The sequence below is a fragment of the Dendrobates tinctorius genome, unplaced genomic scaffold, assembly GCF_039654945.1.
Source record: "Dendrobates tinctorius isolate UK_male_01 unplaced genomic scaffold, ASM3965494v1 ptg000084l, whole genome shotgun sequence".
Lineage (NCBI taxonomy): Eukaryota > Metazoa > Chordata > Amphibia > Anura > Dendrobatidae > Dendrobates > Dendrobates tinctorius.
The window spans coordinates 45,449,742-45,476,990 of NW_027361752.1; the positions used below are offsets into that span (position 1 = coordinate 45,449,742).

At 47.9% G+C, this 27,249-nt stretch overlaps 1 protein-coding gene across 1 annotated transcript in view; it reads right to left on the reverse strand.

Annotated features, from left to right (window-relative positions):
- RCAN1 (regulator of calcineurin 1) overlaps nucleotides 1-18,875 on the reverse strand; it is a 79,457-nt gene extending 60,582 nt beyond the window's left edge. Inside the window, exon 1 of the mRNA XM_073584628.1 lies at nucleotides 18,536-18,875. Coding sequence (XP_073440729.1) covers nucleotides 18,536-18,724 — 189 coding nt within the window. The 5' untranslated portion in view covers nucleotides 18,725-18,875. The remainder of the gene's footprint in view (nucleotides 1-18,535) is intronic.
- Between the last annotated feature and the right edge of the window lie 8,374 nt (nucleotides 18,876-27,249).

The following is a 27,249-nucleotide window of genomic DNA, read 5'->3' on the forward strand; positions in this document are numbered from 1 at the left end:
GGGCAAAATCCCACAGCCAAAATGCAATAAGCGAGAGATGAGCGAAGGGGAAAAAAAGAGTGCCAACACCAATTCTGGGACATAGACGTGCCAGCAGCTCTCAGCAGCCTACAAGAAGAAGTGACAGTGAAGACGGAAACACTGCAGATAAAGTACCAAGAAACTTAAAGGAAATGGTCACCACTAAGAGCCTCTTCTTTCAGCTGGAGACTTATAGGACTGGAAGTGATCCCTGGGAAAAATGTATGCAAATTAGCTCTGCTCCCAAAAAAATAAGCCGTCTCTCTAGTGCCACCTTTTAGAAGTGGAAAGTTTACTGACAGTTTAATGATAACATCCTACATGCTCCAGCCATGATTAGGGGGCCAGGAGCACCAACAACCACCAAAACAGGGGTCCCAAGCCATTCTCCCCCTTACTGCCCAATTGACGGGTAGTCATGCAAGCGCACTGCCATTCCCTCCGACATCTGGTCTATCATAACCACATCTGCTTTCTGCCCCATGACCCTGAAGGACGGGAAAGCTGGCTTAGCGGGAGGATTCTGCGGTGCCCAGGACATTTACCAATTCTTCCTTGAGTTGGAGAGGTCTTCCATTTTTCCGAATTACTCCTGGACGATGTAGCCGAGTGGACAAGTGCGGATTTTGAATAGTAACGTACAGAGATACGTAGGAGGTCTTACTTCTCTTAACTCCGGCACTGAGTCCTCCATCTTCCTCTGGCCTAGGCTTTCTACTCCTGAGACGTTAACCTTCCGGGTAATTTAGCCCGGCTCAAATAGTAAAGCACCGCAGGACTACTCAGCTAGTCTGCTGATCTACAGTGCTGGGAACCAAAATGTCGCCTCAGTTTTGCTAGGCAGTGGTTTCTCATCACTAAATCAACTCTGCTACATCACTGTGCCAGCTCTGCTACATCGGTTCCTCATCCCTGACATCATTTCAGCCAGCTCTGCGACCACCATTGCAAACTCAGCCCTGCTACATCAGTTCCTCATCGCTGACTCAACCATCTACAAGGCCTAGTCATGCAGAACTGGACTGTATAGCGACATTTTTACTTTTATGCACTTTTATTCACTTTTCCCTGCCATGGCTTTCCTCTACATAAGACAATAATGGAAGAGCTCCAGCAACGCAAAATTCTCTGGTCACCGGAAATCACAATGATGAATGCAGCTTTAGACAGAACTGCCCGTTATTTCCCGGCTTCCTAAAGTCTGATCGCCGGATTACACAAGAAAAAGGAATATAAGATTATTTGCAGCCATCGAATAAGGATTAGATTAATTGGCAGTGACTTTAAAGCGCGACTAAACCGTACATTACTTCACAAGGGAAAAAGAAAAAAAAACAAAACTCAGCTCAAAGCCAGGAAATTAAAGCGGAACGGAAAAAATGTCTCAATAATAATTAAATTATGTAATTTGGAGAAAATAAAGGAACTTCAGGAACTTTCCATGAAGTTGTGCTGCAGACATCGGTGCGCGGACGTTTTATAGAGGGTAAGGTCACTATAAGTAAGAGATTACACATACAGTGATCAATATGGCACGAGGCAATATTCAGCGTGTAGTATGGAGGGACTCGTGCCTCTGTATAAGGATGCACTCACAGTGTCTGCACTTCATGTGTGCCATTTGCACATAGAAAGCCTCAGGGTATACAAGTCATATCCATAGGACCCTACAGGTGATAAATGTACTTGTACGGCCACACCGCGGCAGGCCCCCGTACGGCCACGCTGCGGCAGGTACCATATGGCCACTCCTCGGCAGGCCCACGTACGGCCACTCCGCGGCAGGTACCATATGGCCACTCCGCGGCAGGTACCATATGGCCACTCCGCGGCAGGTACCATATGGCCACTCCGCGGCAGGTACCATATGGCCACTCCGCGGCAGGTACCATATGGCCACTCCGCGGCAGGTACCATATGGCCACTCCGCGGCAGGTACCATATGGCCACTCCGCGGCAGGTACCATATGGCCACTCCGCGGCAGGTACCATATGGCCACTCCGCGGCAGGTACCATATGGCCACTCCGCGGCAGGTACCATATGGCCACTCCGCGGCAGGTACCATATGGCCACTCCGCGGCAGGTACCATATGGCCACTCCGCGGCAGGTACCATATGGCCACGCCGCGGCAGGCCCACGTACGGCCACGCCGCGGCAGGCCCACGTACGGCCACGCCGCGGCAGGTACCATATGACCACGCTGCGGCAGGTACCATATAGCCACGCCGCGGCAGGTACCATATGGCCACGCAGCGGCAGGTACCATATGGCCACGCCGTGGCAGGTACCATATGTGTTTTCAGCCTACTCCCATGTGACCTCTTAAGAAGGATCAATATTAGCATATTCTAAGAAGGTGAGCGGGGAGAACAACAAGAAGAGTTGTACTTCTCTTCTATTATTTAGGGAATTCAATTGTGGGAAGGTATTAAAGAGAACTCGTCACCAGGTCAAAAGTGTCATTTTTTGGCTCTTATTTTTCCAATTTCTTCTTTGCGTACTTTTTTTTTTTTTATAACATATACCATCCGGTTCCAGAGATATGGGCTTTTTTTACGGTTATTACTAAGGGGGTGTGGCTCATAGGGTAATAATGCAGAGCAGCCTATAGACACCGCCCCAAAGAATGATATGCGCCCTGCCCCCTTAGTAAAAAAAAAACAAAACAAAAAAAAAAAAAGTCATCACTTAACAAAAAGGCCAATATCTCTAGAACTGTAAGGTGGATGATAAAAAAAGAAAAGATAGACCCAGGGGAGCAGCGGGAGGGAAGTACCAGCAAAAATTGGACACTTTTCACTTGGTGATCGGTCCCCTTTAAGCAGCACTCCTCATTTATTTTCTTCCAATTCTATCATCAATTTAGAGTTCCCTTAGCCTTGAGCTTAGACTAAGACAGAGGTAACTGCTAGGGACACAACACCTGACAATCCTGGAGCGACGTTCCCTAGTTTAGAAATAATTCAAGAGAAAAGAAAAGCAAACCGCGGCAGAGGAAGTCCCAAAAAAAAAATGACGCCTCAGCTTGTATGTAAGCAGATGTGGTGTACTACATTGACGAGGACACAAGTCAAAGACACAACATCTGCTTGGTGCACAAGGCATGTTCCTCCTTTTTGTGGTTTATGGTTAGCTTCTTATCTTCTATATTAAAAGGAACCCGTCAGCCTGGAAATGCTGCGCAGTTTTTGGGCACCATGTTATAGAGCAGAAGGAGCCCAACAGATATACTATTTTCTGGATATATTGTTTTTTGGGTAAAGGTTCAGAATAATTTGTATTTTATTAACTGCAATCCCGCTCATTTCTGGGCATAGTTGTAGAGTGGGTGATCCTAATGAGCAATTCCCTGCTGTCACTGGTTAGGACCGCCCACGAGGAGCGGGGATTTTCAATAGAAGTTATGCTTGAAAGGGTATATCCGGGACTTTATGAAAAACAAAAAATGTGCCATAGCACTAAGAGGTAGGTAGTTGCTACTTACCTGCCTGTTGTGCCCGGCGCGGTACTTTTCTGGTATAGACCGCTCCTGCTGAGGATTCAGCTACCTCTGATGAGGGGGTGTGACTTCCAGCATCATTCTGATTGACAGCCAGCTTCCTCAGTTAGGCAGCTGGAATCCGTCTGTCAATCAGAAAGATGTTGGTAGCCCTGCCATGACAACAGAGTGAAGCGGAGAAGAAGCCTACACTCTATTAACGTTATGTCAGCAGAGGTAGCCGAATCCCCTGCAGGAGTGGTCTGTGATGTCAAAGAAGGGCGCCGTGCACAACAGGCTGGAAGATAGCAACTATCTGCCCGTTAGTGTTTAGGCACATTTTTTTGTTTTTCATAAAGTCCTGGCTATAGCCTTTAAAGGGATATTCCCAGGAGATCAAAAAACTTATACACTGTCCCTTCCCTCAAACTATAAAGATGAGATGGCCAGGTGCAGTTCTATTTTCTTTATAACACTTGTAATTCAGTGTGACAGCAGCTGCTCCTCACTACTCCGCCCTCCTGTCTGGGATGTTCTGTCACATAACACTCATAGCAGGAGCGTCACACTAACAGACCGACAAAAAGGGGCAGACCCTGACCCGCTACACCCCCTCACCTCAGACAAGGAGACATCATCAGGGGACTGATGTGACAGAAGCTGCTCTTCACTGCTCCCCCCCTTCAGTCTGAGGGATTACAGCAGTGTGCAGCACTATGATGCTGTTAATATCGGCCAGTCTCCTGATAATAGCACACCCCCTTTTGTCGGACTGGCTGTTACTCACAGAGGGAGCTTCAAACTGCTGTGTGACGCAACGTCCAAAATGGGAGGAGAAAACAGTGAGGAGCAGCTACTGTCACACTGAATTGCAAGTGTTCTAAAGATAATAGAACTGCACTGGGCATCTCATCTTTATAGGTTATGAAGGCAGGTTATTTACTGAGCATGCGCCGGCTGGAAACTGATTAACCCCCGAGATGTATATTGTTGCTTTATTATTTTCACCTTTTTTCAGGAGATCAAGGGCGTCGCAATGGAATTAGCAGTGTAACAAAGATTTTAAAACTGTGTGTGTTGTATTCTTTCATTAAAATACTTTATTCTAATTGTGTTTATTTAACCCTTTAATTACTATAGGATTAGTAATGGAGAGGTGTCTTATTGACACCTCTCCATTACTAATCCGGGCTTAATGTCACCTTACAATGGAAAGGTGGCATTAACCCCTTTATTACCCCACTTGCTACCATTACAGGGCAAGTGGGAAGAACCTGGCAAAGTTCCAGAATAGGCTTATCTAATAGATGCACCTTTTTTGGGCAGCTGGGGGCTGATGTTTTTAGGCTGAGGCTGTGGGGGGCCAAGATCAATGGCCCTTTACCAGCCTGAGAATATCAGCCCTCAGGAGTCAGCTTTAGTCAGGTTGGTTGTCAAAAATAGGGGGGACCCCACACCGTTTTTTAAATTATTTATTTAAATAACTTAAAAAAACTGCGCGGGGACCCTCTATTCTTGAGAACCAACCTTAATGAAGCTGACAGCTACAGTAAGGGCTGCAGCCCTCAGCTGTAAGTTTTGTCTGGTTGGTTCACAAACTGGGGGGGGGGTTTTCATTCATTCTGCACTCCTGCTCGCTGTTGCCGGCAGAGCAGGAGAGCAGAATGAGAGCCGCGTTCAGCACCAGCCACCAGGAACAGCGCTTACTGTAGCCGATTCTTCCCAGCGGCCGTCCGTGTGGTCCTGATGCAGCACACGTGTGGCACACGGTTGCCACACGTGTGCCACATGAAGGTACCAAGTATCCACACAGACAGCTCCGGTACCGTGTTTACCGGTACCGGAATTATCTGGACGTGTGAAACTGGCCTAATACTGAGATAGTACTCGGATAACCGAGTGTCTTCAGCGTGCTCGAAAAGTATGTTCGAGTCTCTGCAGCTGCATGTCTCTCGGTTGTTCAATAGCCGCAACACATGCAGGAGTTGATGTATACAGGCACTATGGGGAAGATGCATCGATACTGGTACAACTCTGTGCCGCCATGGCTATAGAGAGAAAAGACAAAAACAACATCCATGAATCTTATCTGCTGGCGGAGCGCTGAAAGGAAGAATCTCAACAAAGGAAACAGTCGGGAACGATACTCCCCACTTAAGACTTCCTGCTATTTTGGCTAGGTCACTGGGGTTTGATAGAAAATAGAGCGGTCCTCATGGAAACACTGATTATATAGGCAGCTTGTTAAAGGCTCGGGAGTGATATGTAAACCAGCTGCTGCTGAAGCGGATGGAAAAAGTGTGCGGGATCCAAGAGCGCGGCTTGTAGCAGCATTTACTGCATCACTTGTGTTCGGCACAACGATTTACAAGCCGATCTCAGATAGGAGTTACATTTATGGAGACGGACACTGACTGGGTGAAACAGTAAGAGCCATCGATGGGACGCAATCAAAGGGGTCCTGCCCTGCATCTACAGCTCATCCCAAGAGCCAGGTAGAAAACAAGATTAACTTTTTGAACTATTCTGGTTGGAAGAAGCCATCACCTATTCACAAGAAGTGTAACAATTTATTGATTAGTGGGGGTCCGACTGATGGCACCCCTACCGATCGCCGGAAAGGGTCACTTTTCTACCCGTTAGAATGGAGCGGCAGTGTGCGTGAGAGACCGCCACTTCATTCATTCATAGCAGAGAAAGCAGAGTTCAACTCTCCAGCTATTAAAGTAGAACTGGTGGAGAAAGCGCACTGTCACTCCATTCTAATCAGAAGAAGAGTGCTCCGTTCTGACATTTTTGGAGAAAGGAGTTAACATCCCCTTGTCTAAACTGCCAATAAAGCCAAATTTTGGGACCCGATACAGGTCCGGAGAGTCACACTGACAGACCCCATGAGAGATGACAACTGAGAGCGTTCACATAATGAGAGGTCTCCTAGGTCTTATTCATCTGTATGCAGCAGGGGGGCGCACAAGGGGGATGCAAGAGAATAGAAACATACAAATGACAGATTAGGAATAGATTTTATTCTATCCACTGTTTATTGTGATTGAAAGGGCGACAGACTTTCTTACCATGTCCATGGGACTATGGCAGAACTGCAATACCACAAGCCACCAGTGGACAGGTGTGGCGCCGTTTGGACACCAGGAGCCATGTTTTTATAACCCCGCACAACCTCATCAAATCTTACGAACAATTACGAAGGAAACGAACATGAAAACCCTCCAATAAGCCCCGAGGACCCGCACCTAATCCTCAGCAGCACCGAGGCTGCCAAGGCATGACAACAGATAGAGGCTTCTTTCTCTATCTCGCCCCGGAGCAGCCACACATTGAGATTGCATAACCTAACCTCAGTCTCACGGAGTCAAGCCCTGCAATTTGGTTTTCCAATTACTTAGCAGTCAGGCGTGCCAAAGAAAAAAAATCTTGTAACGGCGTAAGGCCAGTCCTCGGGAGAGATTTTTTTCCATTGACACACCTCTAATGAGTGAGCTCCCGCGATGATGACCTCATGGAAAATGTCACCGGTGCCTCTTCTATACCCGAGTTACAATGTTTGTTTCGGCTTCACACTTTCAGGAATGTGAGCTCGAGCAATTAAAATTTCATTTAATATTATATTCGCGTTACTGGCGTAACCACTTGGCTCCGACGCTGATAAGTGACAGTAATGGACTAAAAGTTCCTAAAATAACTCCATCTTTCACCCACACCCACTTTTATTTTTTATCACCCTCTAGATGAGAACATGGTCATACATTAGGGTTGAAACTCTTTCACAAACAGTGCCACCCCTGTCCACAGGCTGTGAGCAGTATTGCAGCTCAGCCTAACTCCCTGCGAAAAAGCAGTCGAACGTTATATAACCCTTTTAACCTCTGCTTACCGGGGCCAATCTTCATTTTTGCACTCATTTTTTTCCACCTCTTCTTCCAACAGCCGTTGAAGTGAGGCGTGGAGCAGGCGCAACTACGGCGCCCGCGCCACATACACCAGTGTGAAAGGAGTGGTAGTGGACGTGTGCGACCACTGACCGCGCAGGCATAAAGGAGGCCGTAGAGTTCAGGTGAGGACACCCTCAGCCAGTCCGAACACGGACAACAACATTCGGCTTTAAAGTGGCATCCCCTTTAAGACTAGACTTAAACTTTAGGCCCGGTACTGAATGTAACACAGTGGATTTTGGACCTGACTAAGTTGGCGATCCAACAGGTGCGACGCCCTGACTGCAGCCCGTCCTCTCACACTGGCCTTAAATGGGATTTCCTTTGCAATAAACATATCACTAAAGGGGACGGTCTACAGCCTCGTGACTAGAGGTACCAAGAAGTCCAAACTCCGGTTACGGGACCCTTTCTCTTGTTTAATTTTGATGCAATTTTGTAGTTTTAAAGGCAAAAAATAAATCAATTAATAAATAACTAAATCCGCATTTCGGAAATGTATTAAGGAAAAAAATAAAGCCACAGCCAAATAATGGAAACTACCTGTGAATGGAAGGACGGTCTGCAGGTTATCTGTTTAGATTTCCATACGGAGAAGGTCATCATATGGAAATCGGCTGGAAAAACCATGTCTGGCAGAAAAATGTGACCACAGAGATGAACCCTCTGTACACAAAGAGCAAATCTGTGTATATGACCGTGCGTGACAGATCTCTGGTGGAATATTCTGTGCACATGTAATGGTGCCAACACCCAACAACTGCACAGAGCGAGTGCAAGATGGCCCTGGGAGGCAGCTAAGGGCTACTGGAGGTTTACATGGACTGATAATTGGCCAATCGAGCAGCGTTACCTCCTGATCATTCCCAATCTTTAGCCAATAATCAGGATTGATCAGAAAGTCGCGTCCCCCCTCGTGGCGGGCTGCCAGCCATCGAGTCGCGTCCCCCCTCGTGGCGGGCTGCCAGCCATCGAGTCGCGTCCCCCCTCGTGGCGGGCTGCCAGCCATCGAGTCGCGTCCCCCCTCGTGGCGGGCTGCCAGCCATCGAGTCGCGTCCCCCCTCGTGGCGGGCTGCCAGCCATCGAGTCGCGTCCCCCCTCGTGGCGGGCTGCCAGCCATCGAGTCGCGTCCCCCCTCGTGGCGGGCTGCCAGCCATCGAGTCGCGTCCCCCCTCGTGGCGGGCTGCCAGCCATCGAGTCGCGTCCCCCCTCGTGGCGGGCTGCCAGCCATCGAGTCGCGTCCCCCCTCGTGGCGGGCTGCCAGCCATCGAGTCGCGTCCCCCCTCGTGGCGGGCTGCCAGCCATCGAGTCGCGTCCCCCCTCGTGGCGGGCTGCCAGCCATCGAGTCGCGTCCCCCCTCGTGGCGGGCTGCCAGCCATCGAGTCGCGTCCCCCCTCGTGGCGGGCTGCCAGCCATCGAGTCGCGTCCCCCCTCGTGGCGGGCTGCCAGCCATCGAGTCGCGTCCCCCCTCGTGGCGGGCTGCCAGCCATCGAGTCGCGTCCCCCCTCGTGGCGGGCTGCCAGCCATCGAGTCGCGTCCCCCCTCGTGGCGGGCTGCCAGCCATCGAGTCGCGTCCCCCCTCGTGGCGGGCTGCCAGCCATCGAGTCGCGTCCCCCCTCGTGGCGGGCTGCCAGCCATCGAGCCGCGTCCCCCCTCGTGGTGGGCTGCCAGCTGACAAGCCCTCATGGCCAGCTACCAGCCAACGAGCCCCCCGTGGCCTGCTACCAGCTGTTATGTTGAGCCCCCTAACCTGTGATGGGCTATCAGCCATCGAGTCAAGTCCCCTCATGGTGGGCTACCAGCTGAAGAGACCCCGTGGCCAGCTACTAGACGCCATGTCGAGCCCCCTAACCCGTGACGGGCTACCAGCCATTGAGCCCATCTTGTGAGGTACCACCCTTCGAGCTCATACATTATTTTCTTGTGGTTACCGGGAATCAGCTACAGACAACATGCAACAAGTATGGAGAGCAAATGATCCGCAATCTGGTGCAATCTCATCCACTTTGCTTTAATGAAATGTAATACCGCATGTTGCAGATTTTCTGCCCCATGTGAACGCACCTTTAAAAAAATGTAAGTGATCTGGTACTCCGCACACCTCACCTTACTTATCACTCTTTCCTATGTTACCATGGTTAGATTTATGAGCCGTAATGTAGCGAGGATTTTACGAGGGTGAATTATTAGGAACACATGGAAACTACGAGGTGGAAACCTCTGGACGGGGACCAGCCGGTAAATGATCCAGCTCAAGATCTGCAATGAATAAGGCACTGATGCAATGCTGCCGTCCGCACTCGCTCCCAGTGAACGCGCTGCACGTTGCCGTCCTGCAGGTGAGTTTCCATTCGGTGGGATTTTATGACGCCCCCCAGTGCTTAGATTTTAAAGGCTGCATTGTTTCACTGTGAGGCGTGGAAACTCGGCCGGTGCCGACTCAGGGATGCCGGGAACTTGGCCGCTTCTTGCACCGTGTCAGGTTTCTCTGTTTCGCTGACGGTACCGTCCGGTGCACGCTCTGGTCACAAGCCGTGAGTCTGCAGTATTTGAGAGCAACACAAAAAATAGTTTGCACGCGGGGTGCACTTATTTTTTGCTTTTTCCCTCCCTTGCAACTGAAGCATAAAATGTAATCACACCGCAGGTTTTACAACCAGTTGTTAAATTCTAAGAAAAATCTACTAAAGCCAACAAAGGGTTAATCAATAATTAAAAAAAAAAATTAAAAATGGTGCTCATTGCTCTTAAAGGAGACTTGTACATTAATGGATTATCTGACCCCCAGGACCCCCTACGGGATAAGGGGTCATTGTCTAAATGGGGGCTTCACATGGCAGCTCATTTGGCCCACCGAGGACATTTACACCATACTCACAGGATAATCTTCCATGGGAGCCTGTCGGCACAGAATGACTGTTCAAACCAAGCCCAGGCGCTCGATGCACCCTTAGAATGACTGAAGATTTAAGTGCACCTTCCCACCTACCGGATCTATCAAGCCAGAGCCGTCAGTTAAAGGGGGTGGAGGTGCAATCCAAGCAGGCGAGAAGGTGTACTTAAGGGTCCCATTACACTAAGCGACGCACCAGCGATTCCGACAACGATATGACCTGGTAAGGGTCGCTGGTGCGTCGCCACATGGTCGTTAGTAAGCTGTCAGACAGATAGATCTACTCAACGACGCAGCAACGATCCAGCGATCTGTATAACGACCTCGGCGGTCGTTGGGACCTTGTCACACAGCAACTATTCTGACGACTCCCGCCTGCGTCCCTGAGTTCTGCGTCGCCAACGAGGTCGCTCGTCGGCCTCAAACACAGCGATACATGCCGGCCAGCGGGACACCGACGATGAAAAAATGGCCCAGGACATTCGAGCACGATCAGCGAGATCCAGCGGGGGGGGGGGCGGTCGCCGCTATGGTCATACGTAGCGAGATCACTGTTGTGTCACAAAATCGGTGACGTAACAGCGATCTCACTAACGATCTCACTAACGATCTCGCTATGTGAGACGGGGCCTTAACTCTATGGCTGCACTAAGGGGGGCGCCGAGCGCCTTGGGCTTGGCTTGAACAGTCATTTTCTGCCGACAAGAGTCCCTTTAAAGCATTTCATTTATGGCAAGACCCCGAGTTTGGACTCAAATCTATCATGAGAAACGGGCCCATCCGGGAATGAAGAAGCGGCCGCACCTGCACAGCGCTCTCCAGTAACTTCTATAGGAGTCCTGAAAATCGTGGAGCACATCTGCTGGACTAGGTGGAGGATGCCGTGAAGGAAAGATACGTGGCGGATCCAAAAAGGGGACATTTATGGCAAATCTACCGAAAAGAAGGAAATACACCGTTCCGTGAACCGCCCCTTTAAAGGGGTTTAACGAGTGGATCCAATAGATAAAATCTCGCTGTAAGGACAGAAAACCAGAACTATACGGTGCACGAGGTATAAGACGGCCCTCGTGCGCCGCCTCCTCCTCTCCGCCGTTCTTCAAGTGACTCTGTCGCCTTTCATCTTGATTTGTGCTCGGGATTTTTATTAGTTTGCAGGGATGGAAAAAAATTGTAAAACAATTGACGGGAGTTAAAAAAAAACAAGTCGTGGGCAGAGTCCAGGAGGGCAGGAAGGGTCAATGATTCCCTCCGACGGAAAACAAACACCCGACCTTCATTCCAGATGAAGGAAGGTGGAAAAAGAAGTGTCAGCAGCGCGGGAGGCGCAGATGGCGGGAGAAGAGCTCAGCGCTCGACACGGGAGTCATCTCAACACGACAACGCCGTCAGTGGGAAATATCTACAGAGGGTACGGCGTCAGAAATCACCAGGCACATGATGTTCCATAAAAGATGGAGTAAAATGCGAAATCGGTCACGTGTGGAGACGGAACCACGGGGTAGAGACAGTCAGGGACAGTTAACCATCAGAACGGGAGCGGTGGTGATCGACGTTGGTTTACTTATTAGTGATGAGCGATCGTGATCGGATCGGGTGTTATCCGCCGTGTTCGGGGGCTGAGTGTCTACGGCGTGCTGGATTATTATTTTCATGTCCCCGCAACGGCATGTCTCAGCCTGTTTGACAGCGACGACGCATGGAGGGATTGACTGACGAACATATTTTTCGAGCACGCCGGAGTCGTCATACTTGTCTGAGCGCTTTTAATTTTCATCTGCTGGGCCGCCCCTTTAAGGACACAATGCTGCCGTTGCTGATCGCAAAGCTACGTTCACACATTGCGTATTTGCATTCACCCGTATACGTTTAATAAAGTTACTTTTATTTACTAAAAACGCTTTGTTGCACCTTCCCGTTGCTTTCTATGGGTGAAAAAAAAAAAAAAAAGCTGTCAAAACGCTTGAAGACTCGACAGGCTGCAGATTTTAAAAAACGCTGCAGTTTTCCAATTCAGACAGGAAAAAAAAAAAAAAAAAAGACATATGTGCGTGAGATTTCTGAAATCTCAGAGCTTTTGCTGAAACTGTAAAAAGCAGCTTTTATTTTGCCCGGAAAAAGCTGCAAAAAAAAAAAAAAATGCAACGTGTGAACGAAGCGTAAGCCGGTGTTTTTACAGATTTTTTTACTCACAGTACTAGAAAAGCTCTGAGATTTCAGAAATCTCATGCGCACACATTGGTCATTTGTTTTTCTTGATCGAGTATGAGAAGTGTGGCTTATTTTTTTTTTAAATCTGCATCGTGTCAAATCTTTCAGCGTTTTTACTGCTTTTTTTTTTTTTTCCACCCATAGAAAGCAATGAAAAAAACGCTGCAAAAACGCAACCAATGCTTTAGTAGTGGTTTTTGGTGAATAAAACATGCAGAAAAATCACATTCAACTGGCGCAAAAAAAAAAAAAAAACACAACTAAAAAATCCAGCCTTATTACTGTCAAGAGAGCAGGTTTTGGCTGCAAAAACGCTGTGTCTGAACATAGCCTAAGAAGGCATTCATCCATGTGAGTCTATATACAGATGACTCACAAAGATGTGAACTGCAGAACATCCCACAGATCGGAGCTCCGCACCCGATGCCGCTGCAGAACGCGCCGCGCCCCGAAAACCGTAAACATGCTGTTCCTTATGTGGTTAGTGGAGACTGGTGTGTTGCCTATGATGTGCTGCCTAGGGTAAGTTTACAGAGAACTCACTAATCTTAGCTTCAAAAGTCAGATCCAGCTAAATATACGTGAACCATCAAAGCGAGAGGAGGGCGCTGTACCCAGCTCCGTAATGACAGGGCGTCTGTGGGAAAGGAACAGCTGTAATCAGCGCCGCTCACATCTGCTCCATCCACAGACTGGGGACAACCAGGAATGGGAATAGGTGTCTTGATCTTGTCCATAAAGACCACCGATCAGTAATATTCGGAGAGGTTTGGGGCTCGTTTAAGGCTTTTGTGCAGATGACGCGGGGAGGAATGATCTTCAGGTTTGCAGGGGGATGAGGTGCTGCCAACACTAAGGATTTCGTGGCAGCACAAATCGCCGCCACTGATTGAGATTAGCCTCTCTTATGGAAGCTCTGCCAAGCAATGGTCTGTTCTGGCTCTGTTCACACGTTGCGGTTGCCATGCATTTTATTTGCTGCACTAAAAATGCAGTGTTTTGATTTAAAAAAAAAAAAACCTTTAATTTATAGGAAGAAAATTAATCAGTTTGTGGGAGGAATGGAGTGGTGGGAGGAGGGGGATGCAGCTGAAGTTTCTGTGTCTCAGTATTGGGCCTGGTTCAGACACGTGGTTTATAGGCACAAGCCTTGGTCTCGCCATGGATCTGAGCTGACAGCTCCTTACGCGTCTCTACAGCCGTCGTACCCTTGCTCGGACTTGCATCTGTAATATGGGTGCATAAATCCCCCCCCGTCTGATTTGCTTGGAGTTGATTGGTGGGGGGACACAATCCCAAAACCCATGGCGCTCTAGTCAGTGTATCAGCCTCTTATTTTTATGGGTAGAGCGCCACACACAACATTGTGGCCATGCCCTGGTATTGCAGCTTACTTTCATTCACCAGTCAAACATTGATTGAAACACACCAAAAGCCTATTTGTGAGGAAATTGCACAACAGGTGCCCTGGCGATCTACGAGCGCAGTCTACGGATCTGTATATCCGGAATGGGGCTCATTAGGATTAAGACAACAGGGTAGGAACGGATGGAATAGGGCCGCAATGCGACACCTTCATGGCGCCTAGATGTTCGGCACGAACACAAATACGCTCCGTTTTTATAGAGTGACCACAGAGCTTAAAACGCGTTGGTCGCCTCTCCGTCATTACACAGAGAGGGTATGAAAGCCCAAAAGCGTCCGTACGAGTGCCGGCAATCCCTCCCCAGGAACAGATCACTAGAACATCTACCTCGTCTTCAGACCTCGCCTTATAAAGTAGAATTATTTCCGTCACTAACCCGGAGAGCGGCGCTCGGAATCATTAAGTAATGGACGCGGACAGGACTTGTTTCCACGAAGCGTCTGTAAATTACAAGGTTTCCAATAATATTAAATGGAACAATTTCAGGAGAGGAATAAATCCAGTGACGGCTAAATGGAAAGGAAAAATGGCACAACGGCCGACGATCTGCAGATCCGGAGGGGAAAAAGCCACTAATTAAAGGGAAACTCAGATAACAGTCCATAATTAATGATACTGGCGAGAGGGGAGCCAGGCAGGCCCGGAATTAGGTTGGGCGGCAAGAAAACGGCAGCCTGGGTGTCAGGCAGATGTGGACTCGGTCGCACGAGCCTCCATATTGTACCGGTCAGGGTGAGCAGAGCGGATGATGCCCAGGTGACAGCCAGGACCAGGGTCCGATACCTGCCAGCCGTTCACACGCCAGTCAACGAGACATCATAAGAGTCGCTCATCTTCCAAAGCGCCACCCTTTAAAAGGTGCATTCCCGTCTACAAAATCTATGACGCAACCACTGTAGTAGACACCCATCTCCAAAACAGAGGTCCCCAGACCTCCACACCACCAGGGGGAATGTGCCACATCCATGGGCACAGCCTTCACTTCTGAGTCAGCCGAGCAGACTGCCTGGTCGATTCCATGACTCCCATAGGGCACGTGCGCAATCCTCTCTTCATTCAGTCCCCCCTGAACGCGTTGGCCAGCGGCTACCCTGCTCTAGAGATGCAGGACCCTCATCTACATGTCACGTCCTATGCGATATACGTTCACTATGAGAGAACCCCTTTATCCCAGCATCCGGTGGATCCTTTACACGCAGCGCCACTTTTTCCGGCCACACCATACCTCACCATTAGTAGGCCTCGCTCTGAAGGTGGATGCAGGTCCCCTACAACACACATACCAAAATCTTGGTTGGAGAAGTTAGTACACCCCCAGATCCGCCCTGGGATTGCCCACTTTTTGGGCAGAGTTCATGTGCTACAGTACGCTTGGGGCCATTGACAATTACGCAGGATTTGGGACCCGCATCCATCTCTCAAAAGGAATATATAGCCCCCCCCATTTTTCCGGACTTGCCCCTTTCAGGAAGCAGAGATTTGCTTACTCTCTTGGGCGCCCGGGAGCCTTTCCTTTACATCGGGAGCCTCCCAGACGTCTCTGGAGAGTTTGCGGAAACCCTCTGCCCCGCAACTAAGAGGTCGTCACACGGGAAACATCCGAGCCGGATAACGGCCGATCGAGCGCCAAATAGGAAACAAATAATAGAGCAATTCACCATTACCAACAACCTGAAACACTGCAGCAAAGTAAGACAGAGAAGGAGTTAAATGCACCGACGCACGCTGAAGCGGAGAGACACCATTAACTCCCCCCCATGTTAATATTTAATGCAGGAAATATTTACTTTCTCCTATTAGGAGATGTCAGTCGTCCTCGGTCGGATTTTCTCACACACTGATCCGCAATCCAGCTGTGACGTAGCATCGAGTGATTTAAAGGGCCGGCGCCGTCAGACTCTCTCTTTTCCTGAGGAGGTCATCTGAAAGGGTTAACCCCCCCATCCATTAGGTCCATAGTGACGTATAATCGCATCAGCACCATCAAAACCACCGCTGTCTCCTGCATCAACTCATTTACATCACCCTGCGTATCACAACTTCAATATTAGGCAAAAAGAACGGGCGAGGTCGGCTCGGATCTGTAATAACTGTAGAAAGACACGAGTGTCACCGCTGCGGCAATAAACACATCCCCCCCTCTTATGCCCTGCCATAAAATAATAAGGCAGATGGCGCCCCCTACTGCAAATACACGGGCACTACAAGAACCAGGATTACTAACCCGACAGCCTGACATAGCGCCCTCTGGTGTTCACAGCGACATCCTACAGATCATCACCAGGCTTTCAGATATTATATGGGGATTTACAAGAGCCCCCCCCCCCCTTTCCCCCTTCCAAAAGGGGTTTTACAATTATGGTAGAAGTTATATATATTAAAAAAAGACCTTTGCTCACCCTCCCCGATCCGGTGCAGAGTCTCTGCTGCTCATTGTGTCTGTTATCATCTGCAGCATTAACATCATGTCAGCAGCACTGCAGACAATCAGTGAGCTTAGTGGCTTGTGCCGCCATTATAACGCTGCAGGCAATACCAGACGCTGGGCTCTGACCCACGCCGGACCAGGGGAGGGTGAGGAAAACCATTATTCTCACGTGTACTGTTGATTTATTAAATAAAAATGGCGGTAACTCTTTAACAAAGAAGCCATCTTCCCTCCTCCCGGACGCTGTGTCTCCTGATGCTCTTCTGACCGCTGCAGCCCATCAGTAGGCACTGATTAGCTGCAGCGCTCACGTGAGCTCTGGGAGACACCGCATGATCTCTGCTGGTCTGTGAGGGGGTGATAATGTCCACACTGACAGAACAGCATTAGATCTGGTAAGGGCACGCCCCCCCCCTCTAACAGGGGAAATGGTAACGCCCAGTTGTCAATTTATGAACACATTTCTAAGAGAATGAAGAAGTCCTATAATGGGGGAATACAAGCATTTACTCCATCAGTGATGTCAGGAGAGGTCGCTCTGCCAGTGCCCCCCCCCTCCCAGGGGCCGTGATCGGCATCGGGGTCCGGGTCGCACTGCAGTAGCCATGATTCCGCAACCCTCTGTCCTGACGCGCTCTTATAATGAAGCTTTCCCAGCATGCACTGGTGCAGAGCGAAGGTCCCTTTAAGGTAACAGGTCACATCAGGTGATGACACAAGGAGCGGCGGGGAGGGCGCACTCCGGGATCTATTAACCCCCTCCTGACTGGATGATCCCATAGGGGTAAATGAACTTTTTCCTCGATTGGATTTTTACAGACCCGACAACATCTTTATTTGTTTTTAAATTGGGAAAAAGGGGTCAGGTGGGAATTTATACTATTTGGGGATTTTTTATTTTTTTTTCTATTTTCAAAAACTTTTTACTTTTTTTTTTTACGCCTTCGGTATTGGCAGTATTGAATCAAATTACTTATCAGTGACGTCCGGCCGCCATGTCGGCTTTACGGGAGCACAAAGATGGCGGCGACAGAGGCCTTTACACCGAGGGGGGAGGGGGTAATGGCTGATGACCGAGCAATTTAAATCCTGTTGTCGGAGGCTATCAGACACATTTATAGGGGTCTTCCCATCGCCAAGACCCGATCCTAAATATGGAGTAGGCGTAATAACAACAATATTAGGAAATCCCTCCAATTAGAAATATAGTCTAGTTAAATAATAATAATAATCTTTATATAGCGCTAACATATTCCACAGCACTTTACAGTTTGCACACATGATCATCACTGTCCCCAATGGGGCTCACAATCTAAATTCCCTATCAGTATGTCTTTGGAGTGTGGGAGGAAACCGGAGTGCCCGGAGGAAACCCACAAAAACACGGGGAGAACATACAAACTCCTTGCAGATGTTGTCCTTGGCGCTATCCACTGAGCCACCGTGCCGCTCTTCTGATTCGCTATGTCTCTCTCCTCATTGCAGGACCTTAGGTATCCATGGTTACGGACACTGAGGTAGTACAGTTATATAGCAGCTAGTGGTCGTAACCATGGATACCTAAGGTCCTGCAATGAGGAAAGAGACATAGCAAATCAGAAGAACTAGACTACATTTCTAATATTGCTATTATTACACCTACTCCATACTGGGATAGGGGGACAGGATCTTGGAGATGGGAATAAATGGAAGCGATTGGAGCGAGCTGGTAAGCCGCGGCCGGGTATTGCATTCATAGACGCCATGTCGTGCTAGAGGAGGGGGGGCATCAGACCGCAGTGCACGGACTGGACGGCGCCTCTCCTGACCCGAGGCCGGTCTGTGCACTGCAGACCCATGTCGACCGTCTGACTAACCCTAAATTAACGCGACTGTGACAGGCCGGACCCCCGCGTCTTCCATCTTGGAGGCCGCCAGATAGGGCGACTCTACGGGACAAATGGATGAATCAGTGGTCGGTGCCGGGGTGGAGCGTCCCTTTAAGGTCAGACATTTCCAGGAGGAATAAACAGAGGGGCCCGGCGGTGTCGGGAGGGCGGGGGGCCCTTTCCATACGATAATCCCATTTTTGAGCCCCCCACAGTGAGGGCTGGGGGTCACTCTCTGCCCCCAGGGCTGCACTCACCCTGCAGCGGCTGTCGTAGAACACCCCGACCTCCAGGTTGCAGCAGATGACGGCCATCGGCAGGGAGCGCAGGTCGATCGCCTCCATATCGAGATCCAGGAAATCCCAGTCGTTTCCGGCCAGCTGAGAGCCGGGGGCCTCCTCACACACCCCGAGGTGGGCAGCGAACTCCCGCAGGGCCTGGTCCATGACGTCAGCAGCAGCAGGGACGTCAATCACGATGACATCACTGACGGAAACCCGTCTGCGGCGTCCGGAACATCGCCCGATCCAACGGGTCAACTTCTCACCGCACGCTGACGTCACAGCGCCGCAGCGACACCTGCTGGGGACTGCTGACAACTACCACTGCAGCGCCGCTGTCTGCTTGATTGGGAATTAGGCGACAGCGACCTCTGCTGTTGGAATGTAGGAAGTACCGCTGCAGGATTCTGGAACGGATAGCGACACCTGCCGTTGATAAGTGACAACAACAGCAGCTAAAAACCGCACCTGAAAGTGAAATGTTGCATCTGAACGCAGCCAATTTCTATTTTTGCGTTTTAATTCTCTTCCTTCCCTTCTCACAAAAGTTAAAAAACAAACAAACCCTAGAGTTTTTGTTTTTCATGTGCACATTGCCTCTTCAGCGAGGCCTTGAACTCTATAGCGCCACCTGTTGGAAGCAGCAATCCCACACCTATTTTTCCTGTGTCAGAGCTTTGGGTTTTTTTTGCGTTGCGAGCTGTAGTTTTTATTAGTACCAGTTTGGAGTTTATAAGATGTGTGATCACTTTTATTTTGTATTTTTAGGGGGAGATGAACTAAAAAAAAAAAGGTTGTCTCATTTTATTAAATGGGTCAAAATTGAAAAGGTGTCGGTAACTGGGGGGAGCACTCCGGAACTGTCAGTCTTTAGGAGAGCCCCCCCCCCCCAGAAAGCAGGACACCAGGAGGCAGAGGTGCGGTGGACTCCTGACGACAGGCAGGGCCGGCGTTAGCGGCAGGCAGACCAGGCAGCTGCCTAGGGCCCCCGCTCCCCCAACCAGTGATGTGCCGCTAATAGTGACACACCACACAGCCGCTATGGGGCCCGTGAGTCAGGGGGGCTCGCCTGGTGCCAGTGCCGACCCTCCCCCCCCGCCACATTCATCATGGACGCCGGTACAATTCAAGGCAATGATGGAGGAGAGAGCGTCAGCTGATGCTCCCTGTCCCATCATTCCCCTCTGACACTGCGAGTGCGCGATGACGTCACTTCATTGTGTGTGCCAGGCAGTGCAGCTGCTGACACCGGAGCAGAGCCGGGAACGAGGAGGAGAGGTGAAGATTGTGTGTGTTTCTTTTTAAATATATCAGTGAGTGAGTACTGGACTGTGGGGCTGGATTATATTCTATGAGGGGGCTGTATCATACTCTGAGGAGGCTTTATTATACTATGTGAGGGGGCTACATTATACTATGTGAGGGGGCTACATTATATTCTATTGGGGTGGCTGCATTATACTATGTGAGGGGGCTACATTATATTCTATTGGGGGTGGCTGCATTATACTATGTGAGGGGGCTACATTATATTCTTTTGGGGGTGGCTGCATTATACTATGTGAGGCGGCTACATTATATTCTATTGGGGTGGCTGCATTATACTATATGAGGGGGCTACATTATATTCTATTGGGGGTGGCTGCATTATACTATGTGAGGCGGCTACATTATATTCTATTGGGGGTGGCTGCATTATACTATATGAGGGGGCTACATTATATTCTATTGGGGGTGGCTGCATTATACTATATGAGGGGGCTACATTATATTCTATTGGGGGTGGCTGCATTATACTATATGAGGGAGCTTCATTATATTCTATTGGGGGTGGCTGCATTATACTATATGAGGGGGCTACATTATATTCTATTGGGTGTGGCTGCATTATACTATATGAGGGGGCTACATTATATTCTATTGGGTGTGGCTGCATTATACTATATGAGGGGGCTACATTATATTCTATTGGGGGTGGCTGCATTATACTATATGAGGGGGCTACATTATATTCTATTGGGGGTGGCTGCATTATACTATATGAGGGGCTACATTATATTCTATTGGGGTGGCTGCATTATACTATATGAGGGGGCTACATTATATTCTATTGGGGTGGCTGCATTATACTATATGAGGGGCTACATTATATTCTATTGGGGGTGGCTGCATTATACTATATGAGGGGGCTACATTATATTCTATTGGGGTGGCTGCATTATACTATATGAGGGGCTACATTATATTCTATTGGGGTGGCTGCATTATACTATATGAGGGGGCTACATTATATTCTATTGGGGGTGGCTGCATTATACTATATGAGGGGCTACATTATATTCTATTGGGGGTGGCTGCATTGTACTATGTGAGGGGGCTACATTATATTCTATTGGGGGTGGCTGCATTATACTATATGAGGGGCTACATTATATTCTATTGGGGTGGCTGCATTATACTATATGAGGGGGCTACATTATATTCTATTGGGGTGGCTGCATTATACTATATGAGGGGGCTACATTATATTCTATTGGGGATGGCTGCATTATACTATATGAGGGGGCTACATTATATTCTATTGGGGATGGCTGCATTATACTATGTGAGGGGGCTACATTATATTCTATTGGGGTGGCTGCATTATACTATATGAGGGGGCTACATTATATTCTATTGGGGTGGCTGCATTATACTATATGAGGGGGCTACATTATATTCTATTGGGGGTGGCTGCATTATACTATATGAGGGGGCTACATTATATTCTATTGGGGGTGGCTGCATTATACTATATGAGGGGGCTACATTATATTCTATTGGGGTGGCTGCATTATACTATATGAGGGGGCTACATTATATTCTATTGGGGGTGGCTGCATTATACTATATGAGGGGGCTACATTATATTCTATTGGGGGTGGCTGCATTATACTATATGAGGGGGCTACATTATATTCTTTTGAGGGTGGCTGCATTATACTATATGAGGGGGCTACATTATATTCTATTGGGGGTGGCTGCATTATACTATATGAGGGGGCTACATTATATTCTATTGGGGGTGGCTGCATTATACTATATGAGGGGGCTACATTATATTCTTTTGGGGGTGGCTGCATTATACTATATGAGGGGGCTACATTATATTCTTTTGGGGGTGGCTGCATTATACTATATGAGGGGGCTACATTATATTCTTTTGGGGGTGGCTGCATTATACTATATGAGGGGGCTACATTATATTCTATTGGGGGTGGCTGCATTATACTATATGAGGGGGCCACATTATATTCTTTTGGGGGTGGCTGCATTATACTATATGAGGGGGCTACATTATATTCTATTGGGGGTGGCTGAGAGAGAGAGAATTTTTTTTCTTCCGGCTGTGCCAGAACGGCGTTTAGGGTTAAATTACATGAGGAGAAGATTTTCAGGGCATGCGCAGTTGAAAAAAGCAGGTCCGCCGCTGAGAAAAAACGTTACTATGTCTGTCTACTCAACACGGTGGGCGCTGAAATACCAACGGATCCGTCAAATAACGGATGCAACGCACGACCCTCCGTCACAATCCGCCACTAATGAAAGTCTGTGGAAAAAAAACAGATTCCGACAAAAAAAAACTGATCCGTTTTTTTTCAAAAAAGGGCGGTTTTCGACTGACGTCAAAAAGCTGAAGTGTGAAAGAAGCCTTAGTTGTCACAGTTTCTGAACAGACTGTTTCTGTGGGGCAGTCCGCTGGCGCTGTAATTCATGATGGCGCAGTTTATGGTGGGCACACACGCTCTCATTCTAGGGGTGAGGCTTGTACTTCTTTATACAGAGAGGTCATTAATAAGTCCTTATGCCATGACAATTGTGCCAAGTCCCAGGTCTCCTAGAAGTGGATTCTTAAAATACTCGGCTATAACTAATCCTCAGTCCTGGGAAACAGGAGCAGGTAATTATTTTGTAAGAACATTTCCCCCCACAGTGATTTTGTATCTGGACCTCCGTTTTTTCAGTGATCCAATAATCTCCTATAAGGAGGACGTGGACCCTGTTTTGGGTGGAGGTGGTCTGTAGAGTTGGGGCTCCTGATTTAGGGTGTGTGCACACGGTGCAGATTCTGCTGCGGATCCACAAGCAATGTACAGTACAATGTCAATGAATGGAATGTTAAATCCGCAGCATGTCAATTCTTTCTGCGGATTCCGCTGCGGTTTGACACCTGTTCCATTGTCCAGGTGTCAAACCGCAGGGGCAAACCGCAGGCAAATCTGCAGGTAAAACGCAGGTCACTTTACCTGCAAATCCACGCGGAAAAATTCACAGCACAATCCGCACCGTGTGCACATAGCCTTAGATGCCTCTGTGTATATCACTCTCCTACAGAGAACTCCTTGAGGACAGCTTTGTCCTCTCCGCCTTCCCCCCACTCTCAGTAATCAGCTCAGTGTTTGGTGACTTTTTTAGATAGAGATATCGGTAACCTTGAAATCCCTCACACTGGAGGCCTCATCACCTCCGGGAACTTCGTGAGAAAAGCCTGGAGCCGTAATGCCGGAGGCAGGATTAGAAGCACATGTAACGTACAGAACACTTTCCTCCAAAAACAGAGGGAACTAATTAGAAGTTCTCACCAAATGAAAGTTTTCTGACATCTTAACAGCCATAAATACAGGGTCCCTCTGTGACAGAACACCCAGTACTGCTGCAGCCACTGTGTACATACATTACATTACTGATCCTGAGTTACATTCTGTATTATACCCCAGAGCTGCACTCACTATTCTGCTGGTGCAGTCACTGTGTACATACATTAAATTATTGATCCTGAGTTACATCCTGTATTATATTCCAGAGCTGCACTCACTATTCTGCTGGTGCAGTCACTGTGTACATACATTACATTACTGATCCTGAGTTACATCCTGTATTATACTCCAGAGCTGCACTCACTATTCTGCTGGTGCAGTCACTGTGTACATACATTACTGATCCTGTACTGATCCTGAGTTACATCCTGTATTATACCCCAGAGCTGCACTCACTATTCTGCTGGTGCAGTCACTGTGTACATTACATTACTGATCCCGAGTTACATCCTGTATTATACTCCAGAGCTGCACTCACTATTCTGCTGCTGCAGCCACTGTGTACATACATTACATTACTGATCCTGAGTTACATCCTGTATTATACTCCAGAGCTGCACTCACTATTCTGCTGGTGCAGTCACTGTACAGTTGTGGCCAAAAGTATTGACACCTCTGCAATTCTATTAGATAATACTCAGTTTCTTCCTGAAAATGATTGCAAACACAAATTCTTTGGTATTATTATCTTCATTTAATTTGTCTTAAATGAAAAAACACAAAAGAGAATGAAGCAAAAAGCAAAACATTGATCATTTCACACAAAACTCCAAAAATGGGCCAGACAAAAGTATTGGCACCCTCAGCCTAATACTTGGTTGCACAACCTTTAGCCAAAATAACTGCGACCAACCGCTTCCGGTAACCATCAATGAGTTTCTTACAATGCTCTGCTGGAATTTTCGACCATTCTTCTTTGGCAAATTACTCCAGGTCCCTGATATTTGAAGGGTGCCTTCTCCAAACTGCCATTTTTAGATCTCTCCACAGGTGTTCTATGGGATTCAGGTCTGGACTCATTGCTGGCCACCTTAGAAGTCTCCAGTGCTTTCTCTCCAAACATTTTCTAGTGCTTTTTGAAGTGTGTTTTGGGTCATTGTCCTGCTGGAAGACCCATGACCTCTGAGGGAGACCCAGCTTTCTCACACTGGGCCCTACATTATGCTGCAAAATTTGTTGGTAGTCTTCAGACTTCATAATGCCATGCACACGGTCAAGCAGTCCAGTGCCAGAGGCAGCAAAGCAACCCCAAAACATCAGGGAACCTCCGCCATGTTTGACTGTAGGGACCGTGTTCTTTTCTTGGAATGCCTCTTTTTTTCTCCTGTAAACTCTATGTTGATGCCTTTGCCCTAAAAGTTCTACTTTTGTCTCATCTAACCAGAGAACATTCTTCCAAAATGTTTTAGGCTTTTTCAGGTAAGTTTTGGCAAGCTCCAGCCTGGCTTTTTTATGTCTCGGGGTAAGAAGAGGGGTCTTCTTGGGTTTCCTACCATACAGTCCCTTTTCGTTCAGACGCCGATGGATAGTACGGGTTGACACTGTTGTACCCTCGGACTGCAGGGCAGCTTGAACTTGTTTGGATGTTAGTCGAGGTTCTTTATCCAACATCCGCACAATCTTGCGTTGAAATCTCTTGTCAATTTTTCTTTTCCGTCCACATCTAGGGAGGTTAGTCACAGTGCCATGGGCTTTAAACTTCTTGATGACACTGCGCACGGTAGACACAGGAACATTCAGGTCTTTGGAGATGGACTTGTAGCCTTGAGATTGCTCATGCTTCCTCACAATTTGGTTTCTCAAGTCCTCAGACAGTTCTTTGGTCTTCTTTCTTTTCTCCATGCTCAATGTGGTACACACAAGGACACAGGACAGAGGTTGAGTCAACTTTAATCTATGTCAACTGGCTGCAAGTGTGATTTAGTTATTGCCAACACCTGTTAGGTGCCACAGGTAAGTTACAGGTGCTGTTAGTTACACAAATTAGAGAAGCATCACATGATTTTTCGAACAGTGCCAATACTTTTGTCCACCCTCTTTTTTATGTTTGGTGTGGAATTATATCCAATTTGGCTTTAGGACAATTCTTTTTGTGTTTTTTCATTTAAGACAAATTAAATGATGATAATAATACCAAAGAATTTGTGTTTGAATTCATTTTCAGGAAGAAACTGACTATTATCTGACACAGGAAAGATGTATATCTTTGTACCGTGTTAGCTCATTATAAATGGACAGGTTTTACATTTTTTCTGGTTGCAAGGAAAGGTTCCTCCAGCTGTTGGAGAGCTGGTTCCTCCAGCTGTTGAAATATTCAATCCTGAATATTTTATTATCTGACAGAATTGCAGGGGTGTCAATACTTTTGGCCACAACTGTACATACAGTTCTGATCCCGAGTTACATCCTGTATTATACTCCAGAGCTGCACTCACTATTCTGCTGCTGCAGCCACTGTGTACATACATTACATTACTGATCCTGAGTTACATCCTGTATTATACCCCAGAGCTGCACTCACTATCCTGCTAGTGCAGTCACTGTGTACATACATTACTGATCCTGTACTGATCCTGAGTTACATCCTGTATTATACCCCAGAGCTGCACTCACTATTCTGCTGGTGGAGTCACTGTGTACATACATTACTTTACTGATCCTGAGTTACATCCTGTATTATACCCCAGAGCTGCACTCACTATTCTGCTGGTGCAGTCACTGTGTACATACATTACATTACTGATCCCGAGTTACATCCTGTATTATACTCTAGAGCTGCACTCACTATTCTGCTGGTGCAGTCACTGTGTACATACATTACTGATCCTGTACTGATCCTGAGTTACATCCTGTATTATACCCCAGAGCAGCACTCACTATTCTGCTGGTGGAGTCACTGTACATACATTACTGATCCCGAGTTACATCCTGTATTATACTCCAGAGCTGCACTCACTCTTCTGCTGCTGCAGCCACTGTGTACATACATTACATTACTGATCTTGAGTTACATCCTGTATTATACTCCAGAGCTGCACTCACTATTCTGCTGGTGCAGTCACTGTGTACATACATTACATTACTGATCCCGAGTTACATCCTGTATTATACTCCAGAGCTGCACTCACTATTCTGCTGGTGCAGTCACTGTGTACATACATTACATTACTGATCCTGAGTTACATCCTGTATTATACCCCAGAGCTGCACTCACTATTCTGCTGGTGCAGTTGCTTTGTACTTACATTACATTACTGATCCTATTATAAAATTACAAAGAAAAAACTTACAGGCAAACTCAATAAAAAAAACATTATTCATAAACCCCAAATATCCAATGTCCAGCAGATTTATACAAATAAAATGTTCCTCCATTTCATTAATACCCCCCCAGCAAGGGAAGAGACCTCAATCTATACCCTTTTTTCCCTATGTACCTTTTTCCCCTCATACATTCATACCCACACATTCACCCTGTGACGAACATCCCACCGCTGCCACCAATATGTGACGATCCCACCACTGACACGGGTGTATCAGCGGACGGGGGGACCCGACACACAGCCATCACACGGCTATCACAGGCACAGTGGGGACTTCTCTTAGTTATCCCACCACTGGCACCATGTGACAAAAATACAGCAAGCTAATCTTGCTCTAAAAATTTATCGCAGGGGGGTAATTTGGTTGCCCCACCACTGCTAACAACCTCCCAAGAACTGCGGGGATTTATGTATATCCCACTTTCTCAGTTCCACTTTGGAACTCGCAGCTCTCCGGCGCCCCCCTTACCCTCAGGTCAGTCAGGGAACTGCACCTAGGATAATTAGTCGCCGGACGGGCTGCTTGTTGTGCACGGCAATTAGACTACTGCAGTAAGGGAATTATCAATGCTGTGGCCTCAACCACTCATTCAGCAATATAAGACCCTTCTGTACTGCCAGCTAGCCTCACCAGCCGCGCACACCACGTTGCCACCAGCCACGCTTTACTTAATCAAAGAGCTAATTAGGTTGGTCCACGGCAAACCCCTGAAATTAGTAGCGATTATGT